This window comes from Chanos chanos, chromosome 2 (assembly GCF_902362185.1).
Source record: "Chanos chanos chromosome 2, fChaCha1.1, whole genome shotgun sequence".
Classification (NCBI taxonomy): domain Eukaryota; kingdom Metazoa; phylum Chordata; class Actinopteri; order Gonorynchiformes; family Chanidae; genus Chanos; species Chanos chanos.
In genome coordinates this window covers 24,975,951-25,003,268 of record NC_044496.1, presented here as the reverse complement: position 1 = coordinate 25,003,268, position 27,318 = coordinate 24,975,951, and the positions used below count along the sequence as shown (strand labels likewise).

The 27,318-nt window shown below is 42.6% G+C and overlaps 1 protein-coding gene across 1 annotated transcript in view; it reads left to right on the top strand.

The window, feature by feature from the left end:
* Positions 1-14,545: 14,545 nt before the first annotated feature.
* Positions 14,546-27,318, top strand: part of ppp1r37 (protein phosphatase 1, regulatory subunit 37) — a 34,595-nt gene continuing 21,822 nt past the window's right edge. The window contains 1 exon segment of the mRNA XM_030766954.1: positions 14,546-16,524. Within this exon segment, the coding sequence (XP_030622814.1) occupies positions 15,801-16,524 (724 nt within the window). The 5' untranslated portion in view covers positions 14,546-15,800.

Sequence of the window (27,318 nt, the reverse complement as noted above, 5' to 3'; positions counted from 1 at the left end):
GTGAAACAGATGCTTATTAGAAAGTTGTTTCATTAAAAATGCTTTTAAAGTAAATCTAATTTAAAGAATATGTCTATATATGTATATTTAAATAGCAAACAAGTATGGTGTATTTAATCTTGACAAATATTGAAGATGTCTGCTTATGAGATCCTATAGCTATTGCAAAGTCAGTTAAAACTGATACCAGTATCAACAGTGATCATACAACAGAGCTGAAAACAAGCGGTAACATCATTATAATGTGTACTTTGGATGCGCAGATTTCAGCAGCCTTAAAACATAATCTCTGTTAAAAAGAGACAGTTGCTCGAATGTTTCTGCAATGCTACAGACATATCTCCAACCGTAAGACTTGTAGCTTATTGAATTGTAATACACTGAGGCGTGTGTCAAGTGTACTTTGAAACCAATGTTGTTATCACACAAGTCGTGACCAACTGTTTGCTTGTGCATAAATGAACAGTTGAAAAAAAAGTATATCAGTACTGCTTTTGACTTTTGCAAGAGGTTTTGTTCTGAGTTTGGTAAGTATATTTTATCAGTGTGCTGCCTTTCCCTTTGATGAGAATCCGTTAAACAACAGTCTATAAAAAAAAGCCTTGACATTGCCTGAAGGCGTTGTGAAAATGTGTGTAAAAATAAACAGAACAAAATGACAAACCACCCCCCCGCCTCCCAAAAAAAAAACAGACCACAGAGTGTCGCTTTCAGAGAAAACATCACAGAGTGTCACTTTCAGAGAAAACATATTTTAAACTGTTCACCAAATTCACCTCACAGACTGACTCTGTGTAAGTGAGAGTTGTGCACATCCACACTCTTCAACTTACCCACATGATTAGAGGCGGATCTGATTTTACATCTGTGAAACAGGTGTGTACATTCCTCAGCCAATCACAGACATGTAGTATGTTGGTAGAAACAAAATCCAACAGGACTTCAGGAGTGCCTGAAGCATGCAGTACTGATCTAAATTAATTATATCAGTCATGATTTTGGCCTAAGGGCTCTGGTCAGAGGAAATGGGCCACAGATCAATTTGGGTTTGAAACGGAACTCAGGCACACTGCGTTTGTGTGTGTGTGTGTGTGTGTGTGTGTGTGTTTGTGTGTGTGTGTGTGTGTGTGTGTGTGCTGGAGGGAATAGGAAGATCTTGCCATCTGCCAAATCTCTGCATGATCTTGTCAGTTCTCACTGTCCAACTGATTCCCTTACATCTGTTTCTGATTCATAAGTAGAAACATGAGTATTATTCAGTTACCAACCTTTCACTGGTCTCTGTGTTCACCTGCAGTTCACTGTTCACATTATGAATGAGTGGGTCAGACCAGCTCACATACTTTCATGACCACCGGTCTACCGTGATGAAAAGACTCCCTGCCTGTCTCCATGCTTCAGGGACACTGAGCGGTGGGTGGTAAGGAAAGTGTGAAAGTTACAGTCTCTATGGTCAGCTCTCAAGTTTAGTGTGGCACTCATCTCCTGTGAGTGTGTGTGAGAGTGACTGAACTCTTTAAGACTTCTGCTGTATGTATGTTTGTGTGTGTGTGTACATGTGTGTGTGTGTGTTTCTGGATATTGTCCAGCTGTGGCCAGTCCCAGCTGGAACGGTCTAGATCTCCCTTACATATCACTCCTTACCAGCTGTCAGCGGCTCACCACCTCTGGGCTCCTATTTCTGTGTGTGTGTGTATTTGTGTGAGTGTGTGACAGAAAGAGCTTAAGTCTGCATCTGCCATCCTGTACACATTTATATGTCAACTTTTTGTGAATCTGTATGAATCTAAGCATGTCTTAGAGTGTGCAAGCGTAGTGGTATGCTAAGTTGTGGTGTTATTTGGGTGGATCCTCAACACAGGAGATATGGCTTTTTTTGTCAAGCAAGCTAGTCTGTGCACTTGATGGGAGCTAAGCTGAGCTATATGCTGCAGACAAGTGGCCCTGATCCAGTCAAACATACAAAATCGGTTGTTTCTGCAAAAAATCAACCATGAATGCAGCTTCTCCCTTCTCACTGGAACCTCCGTGCAGATTAGTGCATTCGGTATGTTAGTCGACGGCTCAGGACTGTGCTATCACTCACTTACTGTAACGCTGGCTTCCGAGCATGCTCAGGTGCCTCTCTGACTCTGACATATTTAATGTGTTCAGTTAAAAATGAATTAAAAATGCAAATAAGCAACAGAAAACTGGAATTCTGGACTATTCTTTAGAAGTGTAATTGAAATGTAATTAAAGCAACTCTTTCTCTGGACCTGCCTCCCTAACCACACACATGGCCGGAAGAGTCTATGTTGGAAAGCTAGATTGGGCCTCTGAATAACTGATGGGTTTTAAAGACAGTGTCAGTTTCCTCTGCTTAGTCCCACCCCATGTTATGTCATGCTTCTTTATTGGCTGAATAATCTTCCTGAGGGTTGCTGCTCATCCAAAAGCTTAATTCCAAAAAAACCCTGTTCATATCAAACGTAATCAGACAGTAACGCACTGTGACAAAGGTTTAACAGGCATAAACAGTATTAAAAAGGTGACCACCTCCTCTCACTTGACCTTCTTAAATTTTCACACAAGTATAAAAGCAATGACATTCACATTTAATAGAAAAGGCTGTTTTTTCCCCTCCTACACTGGCTGAAGCTGAAATAACGAAGCTTGTCTCTGTTTATTGTATTATGTGCGAGGGCTCTTTCGCTGGCCTTTTAGTTATGATCATATATGTAACAAAACTGCTTATGTAACACAATCAAGTTTGTTTCTTTGGCTTGAACTCGCATGCTTACAAACACATTTTGGACAGGTCATGCAGTTCTTATTGAGCTTGGGAAGATTCTCTACTGAACCAGGTTTGTACATTATCGTGTGTGGTAAGAGTTACGAACGGATCACAGATGTGAAGACTCACCACCACACATTCAAAATTTTAATCTAATTATATCCTCTTATAAATATTGTAGTTACAGAACACAGTCCTAAGGCAAAGGGAGAGTTTTTATTTTAGTGTTCAAAGGTACAGAGGTAGATCCACCTTGAAGAGAAGGTTAGTTCCTTTGGTTCGTGTGTAAGTGTGAAGCCTTGGGCAGACGGAAGCTGGCCCTGCTTGTGTGAGAGGTGGGTGGAGCTTGCAGAGGTGGGGGCAGCGCGGCAAAGTGGGTGGAGTAGCAGTCAGGATGGCTAACGGCCAGCGAGCAGTCTTCAGCCCGTATCCCGTCGCTTCCTGGAAACCCCGTCTGCTTTCCCTCTCGGTGTGAGCCGGTGCTGTGGAAATCCAAAGCTGGATAAAGACTTATGGGCGACAAACACCGAGCCCCCCCACCACCATCACCCCCCCAGCCCTCCTCCCGGTGCTGCCGCCTGCTCCTTCCCCAGATGCCCGGAATGAAAAATGATGTTTTTACAGGTGTCTCTCGATGCGGATGCTGTCCCTGCTCGGCTGGAAATCACATTCGTCCCTCCCCCACCCGCCCCATCCCTCCATTACTCCTCTGTCTCCCTCATTCTCTCTCCTTCTTTCGCTGTGTGTCCAGTGAGGTGGCTGTGATGTAGAGATATATCAATTTAGTACCACGAGTGTAGGTTTTAATGGGCAGACTGGGCTGCAGGCTGTGTTGACTCGGCTGTTGTCTGTATCCTGTGTTACGGCAGGCCTTTGGTGCTCCCTCTGATTAGTTTATCTCTCAAGAAACAGCCAGCATAAAAAAAAAAAACCACAGAGACTCGCTCGTAGCACTGACTGTGGGAAAACACGGTCTTACATTTTACATGTGCTTTAGTAATTAGGTAAACCTCAGTTCAATGAATACAGCAACCGAGCACACTGTCTGATTGTGAGTCGGTCAGCCAGCTATACAGAAAAAGAGAGGAGAGAGAGAGAGAGAGAGAGAGAGAGAGAGAGAGAGACCATGTGCATAACTGTTCACTTGTTTACTTCATAGATGTCACTCCTTCTCCAGATGTTATGAAGCTCATAGAGGAGTAGTGAAGGGGGGATGGGGGGGGCGTCATTGCCAAGACAGAATCATCATAGAACGTATTTTATGGCTTTCTCATTTGATGTGCTTCACAAACAGGGACTGGGGGTCAGTAGCAACTAGCAATATCCATGTAAACAAAAGCAGAACTGCAGTAAACAGAGCAGAACCATTCTGGCTCTTTGCATTTTTACCTTCCTATGACTTCTGTCTCATTCACATATGTCGAAATCTTTCTTAGGCTTCAAGACACACTGTTACTTTTTCAGTGAATATTTTGTCATTTCTAACCCAATGTTTTTGGCCTGGAACCAAGACTCTGTGTGCCCCTCACTGTGGGTGGCCTCGAACAGGATGAGGGTTAAACTGATTTTTCTGTAACATTCAGCACAGTAAGAATTGTACCCTGAACATGGACTTCCTATGTATCTGAGGGAGTTGTTACCATATTTCAATGTGGCTACTGTATAACACAGACTTCCTATTTCTCTCCAGTGAAAGCAAAGGAGTAAGCAGAGGAGGAAAAGCAAGAAGCAATTCAGTGAAGAAAAAAAGTTTGTGTGTTGGGTGGGGTGGGGAGGGGTGATAGAACTTTCCAATGAAGTCTTGATTCAGAATGTGAGCTTAAATAGACTCACTTTTTTTTAACTTCATATGGGCAGCATGATTACTTCTGTTTTTTAATTATTATTATTATTATTATTATTATTATTATTATTATTATTGTAACCATAACTGTAAGGAAATAATTATTGGGGAGATTTGGTGGATGAGAAGAGAATGACTGCTATGCCATGAATAAAATAACTGCTTGAGAAAAAAAATGAGAGTTCATTGAACATGATAGATGGTCACCAGGGGTGACATTATAAAAAAAAGAAAAGAAAAGAAAAAAAAGTAACCACCATTCCTGCCCTCCTCACTCAGATACCCCCCCTCTTTTTTTTTTTTTAGCTTTCTCTGCACTTGAGTTTTTATTCCCAGTGAGTATGAGTAAAGGTACTCATTGCATTTGCACATGGCTTTGACTTCCAAAAACAAGCGCGCTAACAGGCAGATGAATAAGTGGAGCGATTACATCTGAGCAGCACATGATGCTCCTGAGAAGGATTAAAGAGCATTTTATCCCTTCCAACAAAACCAGGAGAAAGAGAAGACGGGGAAGAAGTGGAGGAGGAAGAAAGAAGTGAAGAGGAAGAGGGGGGGAAAGGTCTGGCCTTGAGATTAGATTAGCACTTTAAAACATCTGTGAATTCGTCTGTCTCCGGCTACCGTTTCCCGACAAACTGCTCCCAAATCTCACAATTCCTAAATTCCTCCCTTTAGCTCCAAAATGCCATCTCCTCCTCTTCATCCCCTCATTTTTTGTCATATTCTAACCTGTTTATCTCTCATTGTTGTTGTTTCATTCTTTGCCTGCATTTCCTGTATTCAGTTTTCAATTTTAAAAATAAACAGTCTTCCATATTTGCCTGTAGTTTCATACTAGAGTAAAATTAGGCTAAAATTAATATTAGACATTTGACAAAAAAAGGTTGACTTTAGCGTTCATTTTAAGTCAGAAATATTCTGATAGTTTTTGATTCGCTTTCAGTGAAACTGATTCACAAATTGAAAATGTGTAAAACCAAAAGGTTAATAAAGCAATATCTGTTCCTTCAACTGACAAAACCTTTCACCTATGTGAGCCCGTGTTAAGTATTTGCTAGCATATATGATTCTCTGAAGTCTGGTCAAATAATTGCCACCTGAAGGATTACAGTCTAGTGGGGCTCTTTGAAAATATTCCCATATTTATCATAAAAAGTTTAAGACTTTGAAAACCAAATTAAAGAGGTGAGAGGATGTAAATGTGCCCCCTTATATCCACACGACTGCAAGAGGAAGCATTGGAGGTTGGGAACCAAAGTGTGTGGACATGATAATATAGAGTCTGATAAACACCTTCACGGCTCCAAGGCTGAGCCCTCTAGGTTTAATTACTCTTGCCCAAATGGTTGTGTTGAGCAGGGAGCCTCCTTGAACAACAAGGCTCTCCTATGTGTTTATGGAGGTTGGGGCGAACTCAGGTTAGCTCATAGCATTGTAGCACAGCTCACAGTTATAGCCTCTGTCAGTCTGTTTTATCTGGGGACTCTTCAGTTCTGCCTCCTCTGTCCTCAGTTTTGACTCACTGCAAAATGCTCAGGCCTGAGAATTGTATTAGGCACTTCGAGGAAAAGACAGCAGTTAAAAAGAAGCTGTTCAAGCTGTTAAATTGAATTGAACAGCGTTACTGTCAACTGAGAATACAGGGAAGAATTATGCCTAAGAACAGAATTACTCTCTCCTTACTTTCACTGTTCATTGTTTAAAAAAGGTGCACAGTTTTATAATAATAATAATAATAATAATAATAATAATAAAACACTTTTGTGACAAAGCAGAGAAGAGTTACTCCAAGGCTGACAAATCTTGTGAGTCAAAGTGGTAACCAGCACTATGAGTGAACAACTGGTCACGTAACTGTATCTGACTTGACATCGTAGTGAATCACTGCCTCCTGTTAGAAGCATAGGGTCTAATATTTTGAAATGGCTTGGTTACTGTTTTATATAGGAAAATCATTATTTCTGTAGGCTTAGAAAACATGTAACCTAAACTGCAACACCTCTTTACTCACATATCTTGACTTTTCTAAACATACCACACATGTTAGCGCTATGATATGTTATCTATTCGAGTCAATAAGAAATTCTTAGATACACAGGGAGGATGTAGTGTGTATCTGTAATCTTTGCCTTTTTTCCCAAAGCAAAAACATGTCATCACTAGAAAACACATGTAGGATACATCTTTTGTTAACTTGTGCAACGTCAGCAACCACAAAACATGGCCAGAGTCACGTTCAGGTACGGAATTCACATCTGCATGACACAGATCATGTGTGAGGAGAACAGAAAGGGCAGAGAACTTGATTTTTAGGAGGCTCCGCATCCACCCATTTCTCATCCATTCATCCACTCAGGTTTTGACTTACTTCTAGCTAACTAGCAAATAGGCTAAATAAGTATTGTGTTTAACTGCTTCATCTTTCTTTGGAATTCTTTGTTTATTGAGAAATTAAAAATAAAACTGTCTGAGCTGATAAGGAGCTGGGTTGGGTTTCTGTGACTGGACCGGGTTATTTGTTTGTGTTGTGTCCTAGAAAGCTTCTCTTGATGGCACCTATTCAAAACAAATGAAAATAAAGCAAGTATGACCTGGCAGTGCTGACACTGGACCTGGTCAGTGTTCATCATCATAAAACAACTTTTTGCTTTTTATTGGGTTACAGGACCGTGTTTCACAGGAGAGCAATACAACACCAGCAGGTGAAGATAAACTGCTGGAAAACTGACAAAAAAACACTTGAAAAGAAAAAAAACCCCACACATCTCTTTTGCTGAATCAGACAGGAGGCGACACTGAAAGGCAATGACTGTAGATGATTTGCCAGTGGAACCACAACTATACCCTTGGCCTGAAGTGAAGCACAGATCCAACGATGAGTCCAGGTTTACCAGGGATTTCTGGAGTCTCACAGTGCAATGACTGAGCCATAGATGCTCCCCACCCCTTGCTTCTGGCCAGAGCAACAGCACATTAAGATAAATTACATTTAGTCCATTGCCAAGATGAGAAAAACAAATCTACAAAGATGTTATACTACCTCTGCAGTCTTAGACCAGACACACAAACACACACACACACACACACACACACACACACACACACTGAAATGTATGTGAGGGCCTTGGACTGTCAGCAGAGAAGCTCGGGACCTGCAGCAGGTTATTTTTGTACCTGTGACAGGCAGATACATGAAGGCAATGCTGTGAGGTCCAGCATATGGAGATGAGGTTCCCTGTTACTAGAGCAGACTTGGAGGTTTGGTGGAAACCACCAAAGAATTCAAATCAGATGCACAGTCTTTCCTTCCCCATTCTTTTTTTTTCCCCCATTCTCTTTCTCTCCCATTCTCCAGACCACCTGTGAGAAACTGCAAAACGAGTCTCTACAGATACCCATAGGTTCTGGCATGCCTAGCAACAATGCACTGTATTGTTTAGTGTGGTAACAACAATAACTTGTGCTCCTCTTGGACAGTTACATGGTCTGTTGTGCACTGGCTCAAATACGCTAGCCCACAGTTTATGGCTAGAACTGGACTGGGATGTCCCTTACCTCCAAACCATACAGTTACAACTGCACAGCGTCTTGAGTCTGAAGGTCATGAGTTTGTTAAACAGCACATAGATAGATCTGTATACCATGGAGCAAAGCTGTTCGGGGTATAACCCTACAGCTCGGAACAAATGACAAAAAATCTGCATCTGGTGTAACTTTCAAATAGCCGAGTTAGCTGTTATAGTCATTACAATAGTTGTTATACTGTTACCATGGATATAGGCTCAAAAACCCAACATGTGCTTTGCTCTCCTCTACACACCTCGAGTGGTGATAAATGTGCTACACTTGTGAAGACGCTGTTTACCGGATGCTCACCTGTCATCACTGAACCACTCTCATCATCTAATACGCGTATTACACATCTGAGGATGTTAAACACCTTCTTCTCTACCTCTTTCCTGGCTTGCATATTCAAACTCTGCTCTACTTTAATGGTATTAACAGCCAATACAGACAAACAGATCTCATGGAGCAGATCCTGAAAAAGCATGTTTGTTCCAGTCAGGAGATTAATATTGGTAACAATGAGAGTTTTGGTATGGTGAGGGTCTGGGTGGGCCAGGGAAGCACCCTGTTGTGGCGTCACCCACACACCCCTTAAACAGCTCTATGGGCGAAGCCAGGCGCCAGAATACATGGCCACTGTGCGTCTCACAAAACTTCCCACAAACCTTTCCCAGGGAGGGGAGTCAGACAGGAGCAGGAAGAGCTGCCAAACATCCCTGACGGAAATGAATATTTAAAGAAATGGACGTAGAGAGAGAACGACAGAGGGAGAGAGAGAGAGAGGGACGGAGTGTAGGGGAACTGGGAAGGGGCGGGTGAGGGGGAGCAGGCGTGAGTGATATGGAAGTCAAGGGCAAAACCGCTGTGGTGTCATGAGGAGACAGTTAACTTTAGAGACAGACAGAGAAAAAGAGGGAGAGAGATAAAACAGATGGCGAAAGGGAGGAAAGGGGGTTCGAACACAGGTGGAATGAAGAGATAGAGATAGAGGGAAAAAAAAACGAGCCATCTCTTGTCCTAATGACGTGGCGGAGGAACAGAAAGTGCACTGGCTGTTCCTCATCTATCCCCACACACAGGTGCTCAGTGACAGATCAAATCCGTGTACAGGGTTTTTATATCTCCCCGGGCCCGCGCTGGCTTTTCATAATGTTTGAGGAGGTGAAGCACTTGATTTGAAAACCGTGAAGACATATGGAAACTATCAGGGCCTGCTTTCTTGCTCTGTATTCTCAACTCCCCCTTCCCCCCAAAAGCTCAGCCTACCACCTCCTGTCTCCTTCCTGCTGATAGTGTCCCCAGAAACATAGAGACAGTACACCCCATGTCTCAGGAGCCAGCATAACCACCACTTGAAGTCTGGCCATTTTTAATGCCCATCTCCAACCTCACATTCCCACGTTTAACACACTGGCATCAAGCTATACACACAAGTATTGCAATGTTTGAAAATGTGAGGATATTTTACTGGCCCCCATCAAATTACACCAATCTTTTCAGAACACCTCATATTTTTAAAACGAAGAATGAAAATATATCTTTCTTTGTGTCTGTGGTTAGGGTTAGGGTTATCGATATTTAGTTATAATACTTGGATATCAATGAAAAATGATGACTTACTATATAAATATGTAACGTGTCTGGATGAGGATGAAGGTACAACCAGCCATACATATTTTCCTGTCTGGATACTTTTATTCTTACGTTGGTGCCTTTCTGTTACAGTGGATGTTTACAAACATATCTGGTTGAACTGACCGGTTGAATTTCGTTGATGTCCATCATTATGTATAATAAGCACTAGTCCCTGTCAGTGAAGGACATGTTCAGTTTTTATGCACTTTAGATCTTTTGGTCACGAGGCCCAGGGTATCTCTCTCTTTCTCCCTTTCTCTCACTCTATCCCCAGGTCTTCCTTTCTCTGACTCTTGTTGTCTCTCCCTTTCCCTCTCAGTAAACACAATGCCATCTAATGTCATCTAAAGTCAAGTGCATATCTAGCAGTCTTGGTGTAGACATTTCTGTCTGTGACATAACTCTAGTATGTTAACAATGGTGGTCACAAGTGGGGAAAGCAAATATCAACATCTCTGAGTGAGACGTTCAAGCTGACAACAACAGAGTAGGTAGTTATTATCGGCAGTCTGACAAACAGGTATCCAACATCTTAAAAAAAAATCTGGACATTCAGTGTATTGTTGCTTTAGAACTGCGTGCATCCAAAATTTTCTGGCATGATCAACATGTAGAGATTAAATCTGTGATAAAAAAAAAAGAAACAAACAAAAAAAATTGGACTCTTTATAAACTGTAGAATATGCAGCTTTTGGTGATTCCATTTCAATAAACTGTCATGTATATTTTTAAAAATACATTCTCAAAGACTGAGTGATTATCTGTTTGTTTTCATGAGACTGCATTTCCCCCCATACCAGGTGGTGCAGTGCCAAGACCACTCGAGCACCAGCTGCCAGGCACTTAACACTCTTTAAATCAAGGGCTACAGTTAGGGTGCTGTGTGGGGAGGTTGAGCCGGTCCAGGGTCAGTTTTGAGAGATATCTGAGAGATACTTCATCGGGGAAATAAGCTGTCATGCAATGCATTATTCATTCCAACGGCAGTAGCATTTCCCCTTGTGTGTGAAAAGCATCAGTGATTGACTCTTGGATCCTCTTTATTTAGAAGATTCATTCCTTCCTGGGGACCTGCTGCGTTCACCCCCATCCTTGGCCTGACATCTCCATAAAGCAGGACCAGGAAGAAAAGAACTGAAGCTGGAGTAACAGCAAAACCCTCCAAGCCACCACGTTTGTGGATTTACGATCACTGAGGGGAATCTGAGAGCCTCTGTGACAGCACAGTAAGGAACACAGCTCTAACTCTCCAGCAGCTCCTCATACTCTGCACCTGCCTGGGGCTTTCTCTCTCTTTCTCTCTCTTTCTCTCTCTGACACATGCACCTCTGAGATGCAGATGGTGTCAGGTGGTAAGTACATCTCAAATCACTATAGATGATGCACCAAATGGCTTTTCAAAGAGAATCGACATACCCTGAAAAATGGCCAAAGGGATAAAAATAGTTCGTCCTAAGTTAGTCTCACAGCCAGACACTGAATTCTCAGCTGAAAGGCTGAACCAATGGGCCAAGATATTATCTTACATTGCAAGACTGCCCCTCTCCCTGTCCTTAATTAATGGAGGCCCCAAATTAATGCGGCAAAGGAGGTCTTTACCTCATCCATCATTCCAGAAAATCCATCCAGATGTCCTCTTTATGATGAAATCCTCCAATGCATTCATGTATTCTTTGATACTTTTTTTTTTTTTTACATGTGCCAGTTTTATAGTCATGTACAACCCCCCCCCCCATATTCTCATCATATTTCCTTTGATATTCAAGTTGATTTTACTTTATGGCACTTTTTTTAGCCTTGCCAACCTTCACAAGATCAATTGCTCTCTTTTTTTCACTCTGCACTGAATAAATCCCAGAACTTCTCAGCTCTTTGTCAGTTGAATGGATCTCAGGAGGAGCGTACAGAAGAAATGGCTTGAGTCAAAAACAGCCTCCCACATGACAAAGATCATTGTTGGATCCTTTTGCGATTCTTGCAGTGTGTAAAATAAATCAAGCCCAGACTGAAACAGGGTGCAGGCTTTACAGCGCTTAACCATTGCCACCTGACAGGAAGTTCAAACATATCTGCTGCTTCCTGTGGCGCCAAATATCGCATGTCCACACCTGCCAGAGGATGAGCTGCCAACTGGAAACTAGAGCAGACCTGTCCGACATTGACCACTGTGAAGAGCTCTGAATAATCTGTCTTCCTGTGGAACAGCCATCAGCCAGACTTTTATCAAGCACCTGAACTTCAACTCAAACATTCTCTCTCTCTCTCTCTCTCTCTCATTTTTACATATGGGGGGAAGGGGAAACATACAAAGGATACAGTTGGTTTTCCTCAAACAGGGCACTCAGGAGATTGGCAGTGACAAAGCAAGCCATTAATAATTGCAGAGGAAATAGAGAAAGCCCAGAAAGGACTTCAAAAAACAAGCTGCGCAAGTGCTTCCAATTCCATGTTAAAATATTTACTTTTGTCCACCCGTGGGAGGTCTCCGTTTCCCGTCTCTGCTCACTCTCTGAATGACAGTGGTAAATTAAATCCTTGTTCACTGCATTAATCTGGAAACCCTGAAACATTAGTGAGGTCTGGTAATTGTTTCTGTATGCTGTAAACACAGAGGGTCATGCCAAATAAGTCTGGACATGTTTGTGATTCTCAAACAAATTGATTTAACAGTCTCAAAAGGACTAGCCAGAACAAAGTGTAGGAAAAGCGGAAGGGTTCAGTTGGGAAATGATGGTGTTGATGAATTCACTGAGAAGAAAAGCCATGAAATATCACAGAGAAATGGAAGTATGCTGTTTCAAAACTGGAAATGAAAACAAGTTAATAAATGATTGGAATCAGTGGACAGATAAATTACTGGAATAACTGCACGAAACTAATCGAGTTTAACAGACAACTGTTTGAGCAACATAATAATAAAGACAGTGTAATCTTGTTCAGTTCAGTGGAGGAAAATGTATCCTTGGCTACATCCTGAATCTAAATGCAGATCTTATGTAATTTTTTCCCGTTCTCTTCCTTATCTTAGCCAGTAAAAAAACACACACACACACACTGATGCTGTTTCCAGAGCAACTGGAGAAATCATGTCTTTATTATGAGAACATTCTAGTCATAGCCTCAACCTGACATTTAATTCTTGAAAGACACAAAACATCAAGAGCTGTGCACCATGTCCATCAGAGCAAGCTGAGAATATAGTAAACTACTTCCCTCTACTGGCCAAGAGGTGCACTCATTAGAACCTGGCACTGTACTGTTTGTAGTTTTATGGTTCACTGGTAATACCTCTGCAATCATAATCACTGTGTCAAAAACCACTCTATGTAGGCTAATAAGCTCAGGGTGTACATGCACTTCACTTGTATCACAGGACTCCAAAAACATGCTAAAGATACCTCTAAAAAGATACCTTTGTCTTTGTCACCTTATTTGCTTGAACAACAAAGTCCTGATCTTACCCTGAGACCCATGTGGATCTACTGTGTATCGCTTATCACATTTAAATAAGATTACACTAAATTCACCTGATTGTACTTAGTTTATTTAATGCTACAGTTGTCTTGACCATTGTCCATTGTAGTGTGGAAACATATGAAATTACCTGTGATATTTAAAACTTTCTCTCTTTTCACATTTAATATCCATCCATTGCCATGCAGCAAAACCAAACCCACTTAACACCAGAGTGTTAACTGCCACATGACCTTGTCCTGCCCTGTTGCCCAACAATTTTGTCAAATGTACTCTTAAAAACATCAACACTCAATCTGAATTCATATTAGATTGCATTCTGGAAGTTGAGGTAATTCATTATCTGATGTGATATAGACAGGAAAACGAACTATAAGCTGACTCTGATTGTCCTTGCACTAAAGCAGTCACGTCATATCAGTTGACTTGTTTGTTTAGAATGTTTGAGGAGCCATTTACAGATACGCCCCGGGAGAGCATGAATGCTGCTGTGGCGTGGACACAAAGATGGGATTTGAGCCCATCAGAATCCCGTCTTTCGAATCTGATGTGTGATTTTAAAAACAATCAACGCTGGAAAGCAGTCTGCTCACCTGACTTTATCATTTCTCTTAAGCCTCTCCTTGTAATTGATTCGTACCATAGCTATCACATTGTACATATCAGTACACTCGAAGCAAAGAGCAGCTGTCAGCACTGTCGAAAGGCAAATCCACATCCTAAAGCAAAACTTTGCCAAGCATTTTCCATTCATCGCTATGGCCAATGTCACCCCACATTAAACAATAGGTTGCCTCAGTTTCATTCCAGTTACACTACTTGACAACGCTGGAGGAAGACATAATTTTAATAGTAAATACAGAGTTTGCTAAAACATTCGCAGTGCCCCAATTTTTCGAACTTCACTACGAACAGTTTTTAATATTTTCTGGAGATGACAGACATGTATCACAAATGCTTCCTACAAAGATCCCATTGAAATATGGAGAGCAAGTGAAACTGTGTTTCGACAAAATAAGGTCCTCAATATTATGAAGGAAAGATTGCCTTATAAAACCTATTTAATACTAAACACAAAAAATAATGCGCATATTTAACTTCTGACACTGAATTTCGCCGAACTAAATTTGTTTTGTTAATAGCGTTAGCAATCTGGGCAAGGAAAGTGCATTTCTCAATCGTAAGGCAATTTCAACGAATGTGATGACGTATCGACGTATGGACAACAAACAGTTGTTGGACTTGGAGTAAGCAGCAAAACGAGGAAATTTTCAGTGTGTGCATTCGTGTCGTTGGATGCATGCGAGAGCTATCGTTAACACAAACCCACGTTTTTCATGTATTATAATGAAAAGACGGTAACGGCATAGCAAAGTTTGGAGGGTTTATGGAGATTTTTATGGTCACTAGTAGCTAGGAAGCGCTATGGAAACATGCGCTGGACTATGACGGCTGTTTTTTTATTAGCCTGACCAAGCGCTGTGATCAGATGCTCTTTGGTGAGACGGAAAGTTTAATTTTAAGAACATTTTCGCTCGGCATGTTATGACGGAATCGCGATAAATTGTCTTGGTTAAACTGGACTTCCGAGTTAGTATTCCGGCCTTGAGGTGTTAATTGAACACTTACATACAAATGAAGCGGTCTTGGCGCAAGCTAATGCTAACACCTGATAATGTAATGGAAGCACCGTGAGCGACTAGCTACCTGTCTGCACTAGCTAACGTTAGCTCGGTCGTCACCTCGACAATGTCTAATATGTAGTTGGCATGGTGTGAGAAGTTTGGTTGGTCAAAACATTTTGCAGCCAACGTAGAGATTCATTAGGCTGCGGAAAATAACGCAATTATAATCAATTGATACCGGATTTGTTTTCAATAGAAAGTGCTTCGTACACTTTGTGTTCTAGTCTGTTGAACAAGTTCGTCTTGTAATAACGTTAACCAGCGTTAGTTGCCTTAGCAGAGACAAAGTTATTTTCATCTGTAGGACAAGTTGCTGTACCATTGGCAGTCATTAATTCAATGTTTATCGAGAACTGTCAATTATTGTAGTTGACTCGCTGTTCACACAATTCTTGTGAATTACATTTAACATTAGTCACTAGCTAGCAAGCTCAGATGACATTATTCGACACAATTTAGTGGTGATTAAGCAATGAATAGACAATTCATCACTTTTACTCGCTGTTTAGAACATTGACAAAACTCTGGATTGTTGCATTTTGGATTCCATGGGCTAGTTTCTAGTAATAATTTGATTTAGTCTTGTTAATGAATTTGCGTAACAGCAGCATTTGGAGATCATACGTTCTTTGAACTTTGCATTTTAAGCGTTATTATCGTGATAGAAAGTATTTCAATGAGATATACAATTGTCAGGAAGTCATTGAACTGTTTATTCCAGCATATTTTGAGAGAGAATTTTACTTCAGATTAGCTCAAATTGGGTGCTGGTGATCAACTCGTTCGTGGTGTGTTCCCACTTTCTGGACACGAGAAGATGAGTAGCCAGGAGCAAGCTCCAGATTCGTGCAATGACAAAACCAACGTCGACGACAATATTACCAACATCTTAGAAGGAATCATTCCACGTAACAGCCTTCAACTGATGGATGGAGACGATGGTAAACAAGACGTTAACATAGATGCAGCGGACGCGTCTGTATTTGCCCGATCAACAGACTGTCAAAGTGGAGATAACAAACATACAAAAGACAGCAAGGACCCGAATAACTTAAAGAACAATGGAATAACATTTGCCTCCGCAACAGCCATCCCTGACCGTGATAATGGTTCTAATAATGATGAACACCACCACACTAAAAACAGCGCGGAGTCAGAACCGTCGGTATCCGTACTTTCCAGTGGGAAAGCGGATGATGACGGTGACATGGATATCGGTGTGGATTTAAGTCTGGACGAAAGCGGTGTTTTGGAATTAAAGCCGCCAGCCGAGGAATCAACTTTTATTGAGGAAAGTGCCTCTAGTTGCACCAGTGCAAACTCGTTATCCTTAGACACTGTTACTGACAAGGACTCACCGAAACCTTTAGGAGAGGGGCAAGATGGCTTGCCGTCAAGTTCTTCTAGCACTGGTGCTGCGACCCCTGCTCCTGTCCAAGAGGAGGGAGATAAGGTAAAACATGGGGCCAAGAGGGTGACTTTTCCCTCAGATGAGGATATTGTCTCTGGTGCTGTTGAGCCAAAGGACCCCTGGAGACATGGTAAGTCTGTGTAATTGCTTTTATTATATGTTGCTTGTATTATATGTTATATGTGTGTGTGAGTTTATCTGAATTGTTTGTGTGATTTCAAAAGGAACGTCAGGTGATGATGTAATGAATGTGGTGTAGCTAACATGCAGTAGCCTGGATCACAGGTTTCACGTTTTAGTTTCTGTGCCATTTTTCCCTGTGGTCAAAATATCCATTCCCCATTGAATACCATCCAAGACTTTGTAAAGGGCTACTGTTACCTACTCTGTCGAGAGAGAGGGAGACTAACTAAACCCCCCCCCCCCCCCCCCCCCAGGTCCCCTGTGATCATAATACTATTTGTTCTCACAAATCCAGTCAGGGTTATTCAGTGCTTCCATAACAACTCTACCACGTTTGGAGGCCAGTATGCTATTAATTTCTTCCCCTTGGCATAGAATTCATCAAACTTTATCCTACAATACAATATAGAAGGTGTCATAATCTTGCAAAGTAGTAGGCAGTTGCACATTTAAATGCATATAGCTCTGTTCTTTTCCATTCTCCTTCCTCTTCTTTCTTTTGTTTTTCCTTCACACACCCCCAATGATTATGTTGGGCCTTCCAAAATTTCCTCATGAGAGACTATTAGCTGTGGCATCCCATAGAAATGGAATTGCTGCCTCATTTCTTTTGCGTTCAAGGTGTGTCTGGTTCATCTTGTTTTCCACAAGAACATTCATCAGTCAACACCAGTAGACAAAGAAAGGAGGCATTCCTTCCATCACATTCCATTGTATCCTGCTTTCCTTCTTATTTTGGGCTTCCATACTTAGGTATGCGACGCATCTCCGTACGTGGGTCATGGTGTTGTTGTTAAGACTGACTTTGCTGCAGTTTGAGTTGGTAGATGATTGTTTTGATAACAGTATCAAGTGGGCATCAGCTGATTCAAGGGAAACCCGTCTGAAAATAGATTTAGTAGTTAACGTAAGTTTGGAAAGGACTACTTAGAATGTAATCAGAGGCTATCTCATCAGTCACATGACTCACTGTGTGTGCAGAACCTGGTCTAATAGCCTAGTTATCAAAACTGCCATCACATCAGCACACTGATTCACTCAACCCAGACAGACCAAGATCATGGTCACACAGTTTCTTTTAATGTAAATGTCTGTGATTGCACACACACACTGAACAGTGAGTAGTGAATTTGTCCTCTGCATTTAACTCATCCAACACATCAGTAGTGAACACACACCCCAGACGCAGGAGCAGTGGGCAGCATTCCTTGCGTCCGAGGCGCATTGGGGTTAAGTGCCTTGCTCAAGGGCACACAGCCATGGATGTTGGTCCTGGGAATCGAACCGGCAACCCTCCGGTCACCAGCCCGGTTCTCTAACCTTTAGACCTCAGGAATGTTCACTGATCTCAGTACAGTGGTAAGTTTGCCATGGTGGGTGTTGCAGTTATTAAGTTCTTCATTGTATGTGCCTCATCAAGAAAAAGAAATACCCAAAATCTCAGGGTGCACTTCACCCCCCATCTCATGGGATTTAAGAGTAGTTTAGACTTTGTTGTCAGCTTCAACCAGGTCAGAGTTTTTTAGTGCACTCCTTGGACCTCCAGCCTTTTCAGCTCATTAACAAATAATTGACATTAATCAGTTTCCTTTGTTAAGACTTTCAGAGTAAAGTTGCTTCGTGAATGTTGGATTGTGGGACAACTGTAGGCGGCATCTCACCCTGTAACAGGCACCACCTCAACAATTTGAAATCCTTCCTTTAACTAGTGGTGTGAACCGCACATTACCCTGAAGCTCTTTTTCTCTGTATCTCTTTTCCTTCCTCATTCGCTCTTTTTATTTTTCTTTCCTTGAGTGTCCTCATGGTTTTGTTCACTCATGTCTGACTTGTGTGAGTTGATGAACGTGACAGATCCTCAGAAAGTCCTCACATCCGTCAGTGTCGGAGCCTGAGGCGAGGCGAGGCGAGGCAAGATCCATACCAGTCTGGACTCACTCTGCACCAGCACCGTCACTCAGAACACATGGAATAGCACTTCAACCCAGAGCAGGGGAAACGTGCAAGCATTTAAAGCCTCAGCCATTTGTAGGTTTTTTTCTTTCTCTTTTTTTTTGTAGGTTTAGAGAAGAGCAGTATTTAAGAATCTGCTCCCTAGGGTTTTTGTCAGACTTGAGTTGAATTGAGAATTAATGGTTAATTTGGAGTTTGTTCTTGGAATTGAAACTGGAGTTAGCCTTGACAACAGTTCTCCGGACATAGATTTGGAATTTGAATTACAGGAAGTGGAAGTGGAATTCACTTCAGTGAAATTCCACTTCATACAGTTGTTGTCTCCTCAGAGTGTGGCTTTTTTTATAGCTTGCCGCACATTTTTTCCCCCTCTTTTGTGTTCTGACCAATGTGTCATCAGCGGTTGTTGGGACATTAAGGTATTTCGCATGTAAATTTTCAAAGTGTTGCATATCTACATCTCACGGAATAATTATTCATGCTAACCCAGAGGTACGTTGCTATTGAGCGGCATGTGCCAATTTGCATAAGGAAATGGGCTAATTTGTACCACTTTCCTCCGCATGTCTTTTAGTCATAGCTTAATGGAAATGACAAAAACCCATAGGCTATAATTTTATGTTGTTAAAAGGTGTTTTGAAGAATCCCTCAAGGACATGTTGTAGATATCTGAATTTCTTTCTTTCATAGTGCAAGTAAGGGAGGCTAGGCCAGTTGTTGTAAACTCCACCTTCAAAGTGGGGTGAAATGAACTCCCTCTTAAACAGGCAAACAGATTAAATGGATTGAATTCTCAACTCTGACAAATAATGCTAGACGTAGAATTTGACTGTGTGGGAAATTTGGACAATGTAGTGTATCATGATATCGTTGCAATCCCTCAGAATCTAGAACATTCTGATTATGTAGAGGAAAGCTGCTGTGTTTTCATTTCCACATTCCTGCGCACTTCTTTAAAGACACATATGATGCCAAGGAATGCATTCCCATGGCTCCTCTGATATCTTTGGTCTTATTGCTGAGGACACATCCGCAGGTCAAAGAGTGCAAGGCACAGAGGTTTTGCACAGAGCCCACAAAGAGTCTCACTTGATCTGCAGACCGGGACTTTGGCAAATAGCTTTCTGATAACAGCAAGTCTGCAACATCAAAAGAGTCTGTGTATGGCTGTAACTTGGTGAAAAACAGTGGACCAGCAGGCAATGTTTTGATGTATTGGTTTTCCTGTGTGGCCTGTGTGTTGTTCAGACAATGTCCTGTGGTGTGTGTGTGTGTGTGTGTGTGTGTGTGTGTGTGTGTGTGTGTGTGTGTGTGTATGTGTGAGACAAATATATCCTCGTCTGTACCTCAGTTTGAGTGCGTGTCCGACTGTCTGGTTGATCATTCACTAGGATCTCTCTCCTGTTAGCATCCTGGAAATTTTCATTGACCTTCTTCTCTCTCTCTCTCTCTCTCTTTCTTTCTCTCTCCCTGACTCATACACACCACACACACACACACACGCATGCACGCAATCTTTTTCACCACTCTGTGGATTATAAAGACTTGTTTTTTATGCCCTGGGTGGGTCTCATTAAACATCCTTGTCTTTGTGGTTGGGTCAGACAAGTCAGTTGTTAGGTTCAGCTGACCTGTGTTTGACAGCACAGTCCTTTTCATGTATATTGGTGCTCACGTCATAAGGACTGACCCCCTTTATCAGCCCGATGACACCTGGAGCTGGTCCTGAGATCCAGACACGTTGGCGTGGATGCCCAGAGTGGCGTTAATTGAAGTTCTCTCTCTCTGCAGCGTCAGATAACCCAGAACTCTATCTCACCTCGTCGCTTTTACAGATGAAGGAGACTTCAAACCCCCGAGAGTCTGCAGCCATTTTACACTCTTTACTGCCAGGCATCCTGGCTCCAGAATTAACATGTCCACCTCACGCACGCACACACACACTCACGCACACGCAGCATGCCCGGTCCCCCGTGATCACACAGCTGTTGTGTGAATGACTCTGAGGTCAGACCGTGCGGTGTGTTTGCGTGAAGTAATGCTGGAGGGGCTATTTTCGACCATATCACTCAGACGTTAGCAGCCACATCCCCAGGGCTCTGTCCAAGGATTCCCCTTCTAGTTATGCACATTACGTGGGACTGACACTCTAAATGCCCGAGCCCCTTCCCTTGTTCCTGCTGCAACCAAGGAGACAGCCCTCTGCTTGGAAATGACAACGTTGCCAGGACTTTCTAAGAACTGCAGAGTTCAACCATGAAAAACAGGAAACATTATCACAGCTAACAAAAAGGCACGAATGGCACTGACTCTGTAAGAGCCCACATTTCAGTCTGATAAATCCTTAGAGGGCTCCAGATCTGTTGATAGCCCCCCCCCCCCCCCCCCCCCCCCCCACACACACACACACACTTATCTGTGTGTTACGTAGATACAGTTTGACTCTGCCACGAATTACATTTCGCAGTCTTTACAGAACTTTTTTTTTTTTTTTTTTAAATTCAATTAAGTAAGTACATTTTACCCCTCTGGCTCATGTCTCTGTTCCTCCTGAGAGTGTGGCAGGCTGTGTGTTCATTAGACAATCCAGACACTTGTCACAGCGTCCCCCCGACAAGTCTGTCTGCACTCATGGGCTTCCGTCCCCAGAGCCCGCCCCACTGAAACACACACTGCTCCCGTGCTGTGTATGTGTGTATATGTGTGTGTTTGTGTGTTTGCGCTTCCTGACCTCACCTGGGGACATGGAGACAGATAGAGGGACAGCAACTCCACGATTGATTATTTCTCACAAAATATTGAGATGGTAAAATTAAAAAAAAAAAAAAAATCCTTGTCCTTAGTGTAAATTTTGATATACCAGTTTGCTTCAAACCTTTGGCAGGGATATCACCCAGGTAAAGATGGTAAGAACATTGAACCAGACAGTGTCACAGTCATCAGAGTTGGGAGGGCACCCTCCTTTCATGCTGGGAAGCAGTACTCAAAAAGTAGAGCCTTCAGGTTTTTCTCAGGACTGTCTGGGCTTGTTGGAGTGATGAGAATGGGCCTATTTTTCTCTGCTTTGCTGTGTTTCTCAGATTGCCTTGGCAGAGAATGTAGGCTTGGTGCTGATAGAAGCTGTTGCCAGCACAGCTTACATATACCTTACTCTGACTTATCAGAGCTGCCCATCGGGGAAGAGCCAGAGAAAGCAAGCTGTGTGACTACAGCTTTAATGAGGCCTGGGATTACCACACGTTTAGCTTGAGTAAGACCTCGAGTGTCTGTGTAAGACTCAACGTAATCCTTTGTTGTCTGCCAGATTCTCTCAGTTTAAGCTTTTTTTTTTAATCTGTTGGCTGGAGTGTGATAAGGAACTGGACTCGGAATGGGACAGAACACTTTGCAGTGCATTTTCCTCCTGCTTGGATTGTTGTTTGGATGGTGACCCAAGCTGTGAAGCGGTCAAAGAGATGCTCTGGCACACCTTGACTTATTTATCTCTGAAGAGAACACATTCATTCAGCAGATGCTCTTCAGTACCAGCTTCTCCACCTCCCAACCCACACCTATTCAAGTGCCTTTTACATCAACCATGCCATGTAGCCTACAATACAATTCAAATATTGCAGGGATACATTTTAGAGAAATGCGTTTAGGAAAAATGAAAATTTCCTATCTAAGCATTCTTTTGGCTCATATTACATCAGCTTGATAAACATACCAAGAGATGCAGCATCACAATGGTTTTGTATGAGTATTGATGTATTGCCTTTGGACCTCTGTCAGTGTGTTGGTATTGGTTGAGTGGTTTAGTCATGAAATCAATATGTCAGTTCAGCATTGCATGGGTATGATGGTTTTATATTGATTTGAATATATTGGTTTAATACAGATGTCAATAGAGTGGTTTAGTGTGGTATCCGTAAACGGTTTAGTGTTTGGATATAGTTGCTCAGCAGTGGAATGCGTATATTTTGGTTTATCATTCGTATCAGTGCATTAGTTTTGTGATTGTATCTGGATAAGATCAGCTTATATATAAACAATCACTGTGCATGTTCTCGGTACCATCAACAGAAACTTCTGAACCAGTAGAAGTTTCTGATCCAGAAACTTCTGAACGAAAATTCCCTCTCATTACACAGCCATTTCCCACTCAGCACACGACCAGCGCTGGACTCACTGGTCTTTTTACTGTGCTAGTTGTCATTTTTGGGTTTGATTTCAGTGCGACCGACGTGCTTAAAGAGTCTCCGGCAGCGGAGACAACACGTATGGTTGGGCAGCTGCACAGCCCCGGGCCACAGTATTATGATGAAGGAAACCAGGGCAGAACTGAGATACCATGATCTTAAATGTGGAGTTTACACAAAGCGAAGCCATTACCTCAGGTCATGCAGGTATTTTCTTGTTTTATGCTTACGACTGTAGCCTTGAAATCGATGCAATGCAATCATTCTTGGCTGCCAGTTCATACTTTTGTGACTGGGTCTAAGCAGGCAGCCTCAGAGGTGATGCTTTTAACAGCCCCCACAGAAGTGTCTGTGCACATGAATATTTTATGACAAAAACCTGATTGAATGATCATGAGATTATGGGCCATAGATACTCATGAAACAAAAACCGCCTGTGCGCTGTCTTCATGCGACTGAAGTATTTTAGCTCTTCCATAAGGCTGGAAAACTGCCTGGGTGAGAACATTTAGCCTTAACTCAGATGCAGACTGTAAACACTAGGTGGTGGATCTTCTCAGTGATTTTGGGTGGTAAAGGTACACTCACAAAAAACAATACCGTGGCAGCTTTTCTTCCAGTCGTCTCTCACCACAGCTCTCACTGTGTGTAAAAACGTGTTGCAAAGGGCAGTTTCGTTATTTTGCGTGGAATGATTCCAGTCCGTTCTGTGGTAGGCAGAGAGCTGATTGTGAATCAGTCGTTAAAGAGAGGCTGTAATCTGAGCCCTGGTCCAGTCCCTTCAGAGCCACACCTGAACCAAACCTACGCTCCTCTCTGCTGCTTTCTGCTGCAGCCATTCCCAAGCATGTTCTGCCAGTTCACTGTACCTAACTCCCTTTGTCTGTATTTGTGCACGTGCGTTACTGTAGGTCTAAGTTTATCCTGTCACGTGGCTTTAATAACTACTGTGATAGATATATCATGCCACCCATTTGACTCTCTGTGGGTTTTGTAGGCTCTTACCTGCCCAGGCTGCACAGCCAATAGAAAAGAAGAAAAACAGAAAAACAAATGAAACAGGGTAATCGCGCATAAGCCGTGAACCGCTCCCTCACAGCTACACTCAAACTACAGTGCTCTCTTTACCTTCTCTGCTTCTCTGCCACCTCTGTCCTTCATTCCTCATGGTGTAAATTGCCCTTGTCCACCGTTCTCTCAGTTCCTGTGTGTGTGTGTTGTAATGCAGTATTGATGTAGGATTTGTTGGGACTACCTGGCTGTAGTTTATGGATGCAGAATCCAGGTTAATCAAAGTCCACAGAGCGGGTTAATTCTGTGTCCACACTGATCAAACACAGCTGTGAGCTCCAGAATACATCCATCCCTACACACACAGCACCCAGACCCTGAGCTATTCTCACTGTCTCATGGACAAGCTGGGCCACCATACTTCAGTTTGTCAAAATGACAGTGTTTTTCTCCCATTCAAAGTCTCTTGTCTGTTATGATCAAACTATAGTTCTAGCATTAATTTTTGTAATATTGACCTGGGTGTCGTTGATTTGCATTCTGTCGTGGTGCTAGCCTTTCATTGATTAACACTGCATGTATAGCAGCACTTGTTTCCACAAGTGAGAGTATACTGTTGTCCACTGCAAGTTGACTCGGCTAATAATGAGAATCGACTTGTCAAAGGTTTATTGGCTCTTTGAATCAGTGCCTTCTCTTGTTCTGGTGCTCTGGTCTTCCCCCCCCCCCCCCAACTGCTCTCTTCAATATCACATCAACATCATCATTTTTTGTTTTTGACTATACACATCCTAATCACACGACAGTAGACATGTACAGCTGTGTTATCTGTACTAATGATAAACTGCATGGCTTGACCTCTTATCAGGGTCACTGAAATTTAAGTTTCCCTTTCACCAGCATCAGGCAGTACACAGATCAGGGCAGCTGCATTTAACACAAGCACAGAGTGGGGTGTGCTCAAACACACACACACACACACTCACTCGCTCGCTCGCTCACTCACTCACTCTCTCTCTCTGTCTCTCGCTCTCATAAAAACCTACTCATTTCCTAAGCCATAAAAGTACCAAAAATCTTTTTCAGTACTATTTTTTGCAAAATGTGTGGTTGCTCTCAAAATATCACTAATGAGTTCAGCAGATTTGGTTGCATAATCAAATAGATTTCCTCAGAACTTTGATCTTCAGTAGATTCTATTTGATTTTGAACACTGCATCTCTTACAGACCAGTGCTCAATCACAGTGATTGCTTGGTGAGACCAGAGTTTGGTTATGTGTCACTATACAGTTAACTGCCAAAATAAAGGAAACAGTCCAAAAAGGTGGCTTAATGGGCCATCTAGCCACAAGAAATATGAATTTCATTGTCCCTTGGCATCCATTATACAAAAGAAGGAAAAAGCTCCAGTGATGAGGAGTTTTCGTTGAACGCTCACACCTTGGGGAGGGGGTATTGACATCCTGGAAGGCACCGCTCCGGTCAGGGTGCAAATGCTTCTTCATAGGATATAGGTGATGACTCAGAAAAACTTTGTTTTGAATGGTTTTTAGTTGTCCTCTAAGCGGTTAAGCAGCCGCAAACCACGCCAGGAAACAAATCCCCACCATAACAGGGCTACCAGGACCTTCATCGTGTTACATAAGCACTCAGGCCTGCAGCTTTCTGCAGGGTTTGTGACGCTCATGGTTTGTTGAGAACTAGTTGAAGGATAACACGAGTAGCCATATGACTTTTTTCCCACCACTCAGCAGACTGCGTGTGTTCTTTGCACCGTTTTAATCACAAATGAGCTTCTTTAGGTATAGTGAGAAGTTTATGCGCTGCAGCCTTAACACAGTGTCCTGACCTCTGAGGTTCTCGACGGGCTGTTACAAAATGGTGGAGTCTTTTGACCATATCTGAAGGAAGATGATTATGTCTTTCCCTCAGATCTCTGAGCTAACGTCACCTCAAATCCCCGGTTCAGCTGTTGCGTCTTTGTTGAAGAGGCAGCCACGATGTGGCCAAACCAGAAAAGTCTCAACAGACGGCCCTCTCTCAGAGTCACTGAGATTGCTCCCTCTAGCCACGATAGTCAACATTCTGCACAGCAGAGCCTTTCCAGCATTTTTATACTTGACCCTAAACATAATGAGACATCCACTGCTCTTGTTACTCTGGATTCACACCACGGTTTGAGTCACTTGGTTTCTTAAGGTTTTCTTTCTCTCTCTCTTTTTTTTTTCAGTTGCCTGGGACTTCTGGGTATGTGTGTGTGTAGAGAGAGAGAGACAGAGAGAGCAAGGAAAAGACTGGGAATTCCTGTTTGGGAAGTGGCTTGTTGGGGATGTTTACCAGTGCCAGAGCTCTGTAATCAGTCTTAATGCTTTTCCAAGGACACACTGTACAGCCCCAGTCCCAGAACACGCTTCTCTCGGATTTTATGTGTTTTGAAACTTTGTGTCATTGGCTGCAATTAACAAATAAAACGTGCAATTACAGAGTAAACAAAGCTTAGCTCGCTAAACAAACACAGACTTGAAATGCATATTTTTAAGCTCAGCCTTATAGGGTTAAAAACAGTGGTATTAGCAGAGGTCTCAGGAGGTCAGAGCAGGCCAGCCCGCTGAGCAAGAGACTGACGTTCAGAAAATCCGCCATTTACAAGTCATAAAAAAAAAAAACAAAAAGCCGTCACCTGTAAGTGACAGTCTTAGGGCCTGGCCGTGTGCTTGGCTCCTCAGCCCTGCCCTGTCAGAACTTCTAAAGAGCTTTTTAATCTGTGTTAGAGCATCAGACAGAATGGGAGCGCCGCCGCTGCCGCCGGCCTCCGTGCCCACTCAGCTGGGTAATAGACTCCAGCCAGTCCCTCATCAGTTCACGTCACTGAGAGGAAGCCGCGGCTTCTCGGTCTCCACACACACACACACACACACACCCCCGGCCACACCCCCTCCCCAGCTGTGGTAGACGCTGACTCATTCTCGTGTTTGGTGTGTTTAAAGCCTGTCTACCACTGCACAAACAGAAGTTAAGCCTGCTTTATCTCGTGAGATCTTCTGTGAAAAGACACTGCCCTTAAGGGTTTGTGATTGAGGCCCTGTCGCCGTCGAAGATAAGAGCACAGCACACCTCAGAGAAGCAGCGCCTACCCCTCGTGTAAATGTAACCATTAATCAGCTGAAATATTTTATTACTAGGATGTATACATCTCTTCACTTTTCAGAGATTCCAGGAGTCCACAAGCCACCTTTGTCCCTCACAGGCGATTTATAGAATGAAAGCACAGTTATTCCCGCTCACGTGTTCACCATCTCCACCACCACTACCGCACACACACACACACACACACACACACACTCAGAAATATTTGGAAAACTCCTTAAACCAGGATGGATGTATTAGTGCTCCATAATCTGTTGTGTTTGGTGCAGTAACAGAGGTTTGAATCAGTGGGTTTAAGGCCATACCTTTGTACCTGGATCCCTTAGAATACAAAAGTAGTTGACCTAACTCCTTTTGGACTGGTTCAATAGAGCAGTTGTCTGCTATTCTAATGCTGTACTGCACTGGGGACTGTCAGTGAGAAATGCTGTTTTATTGACTTTCTGGACCT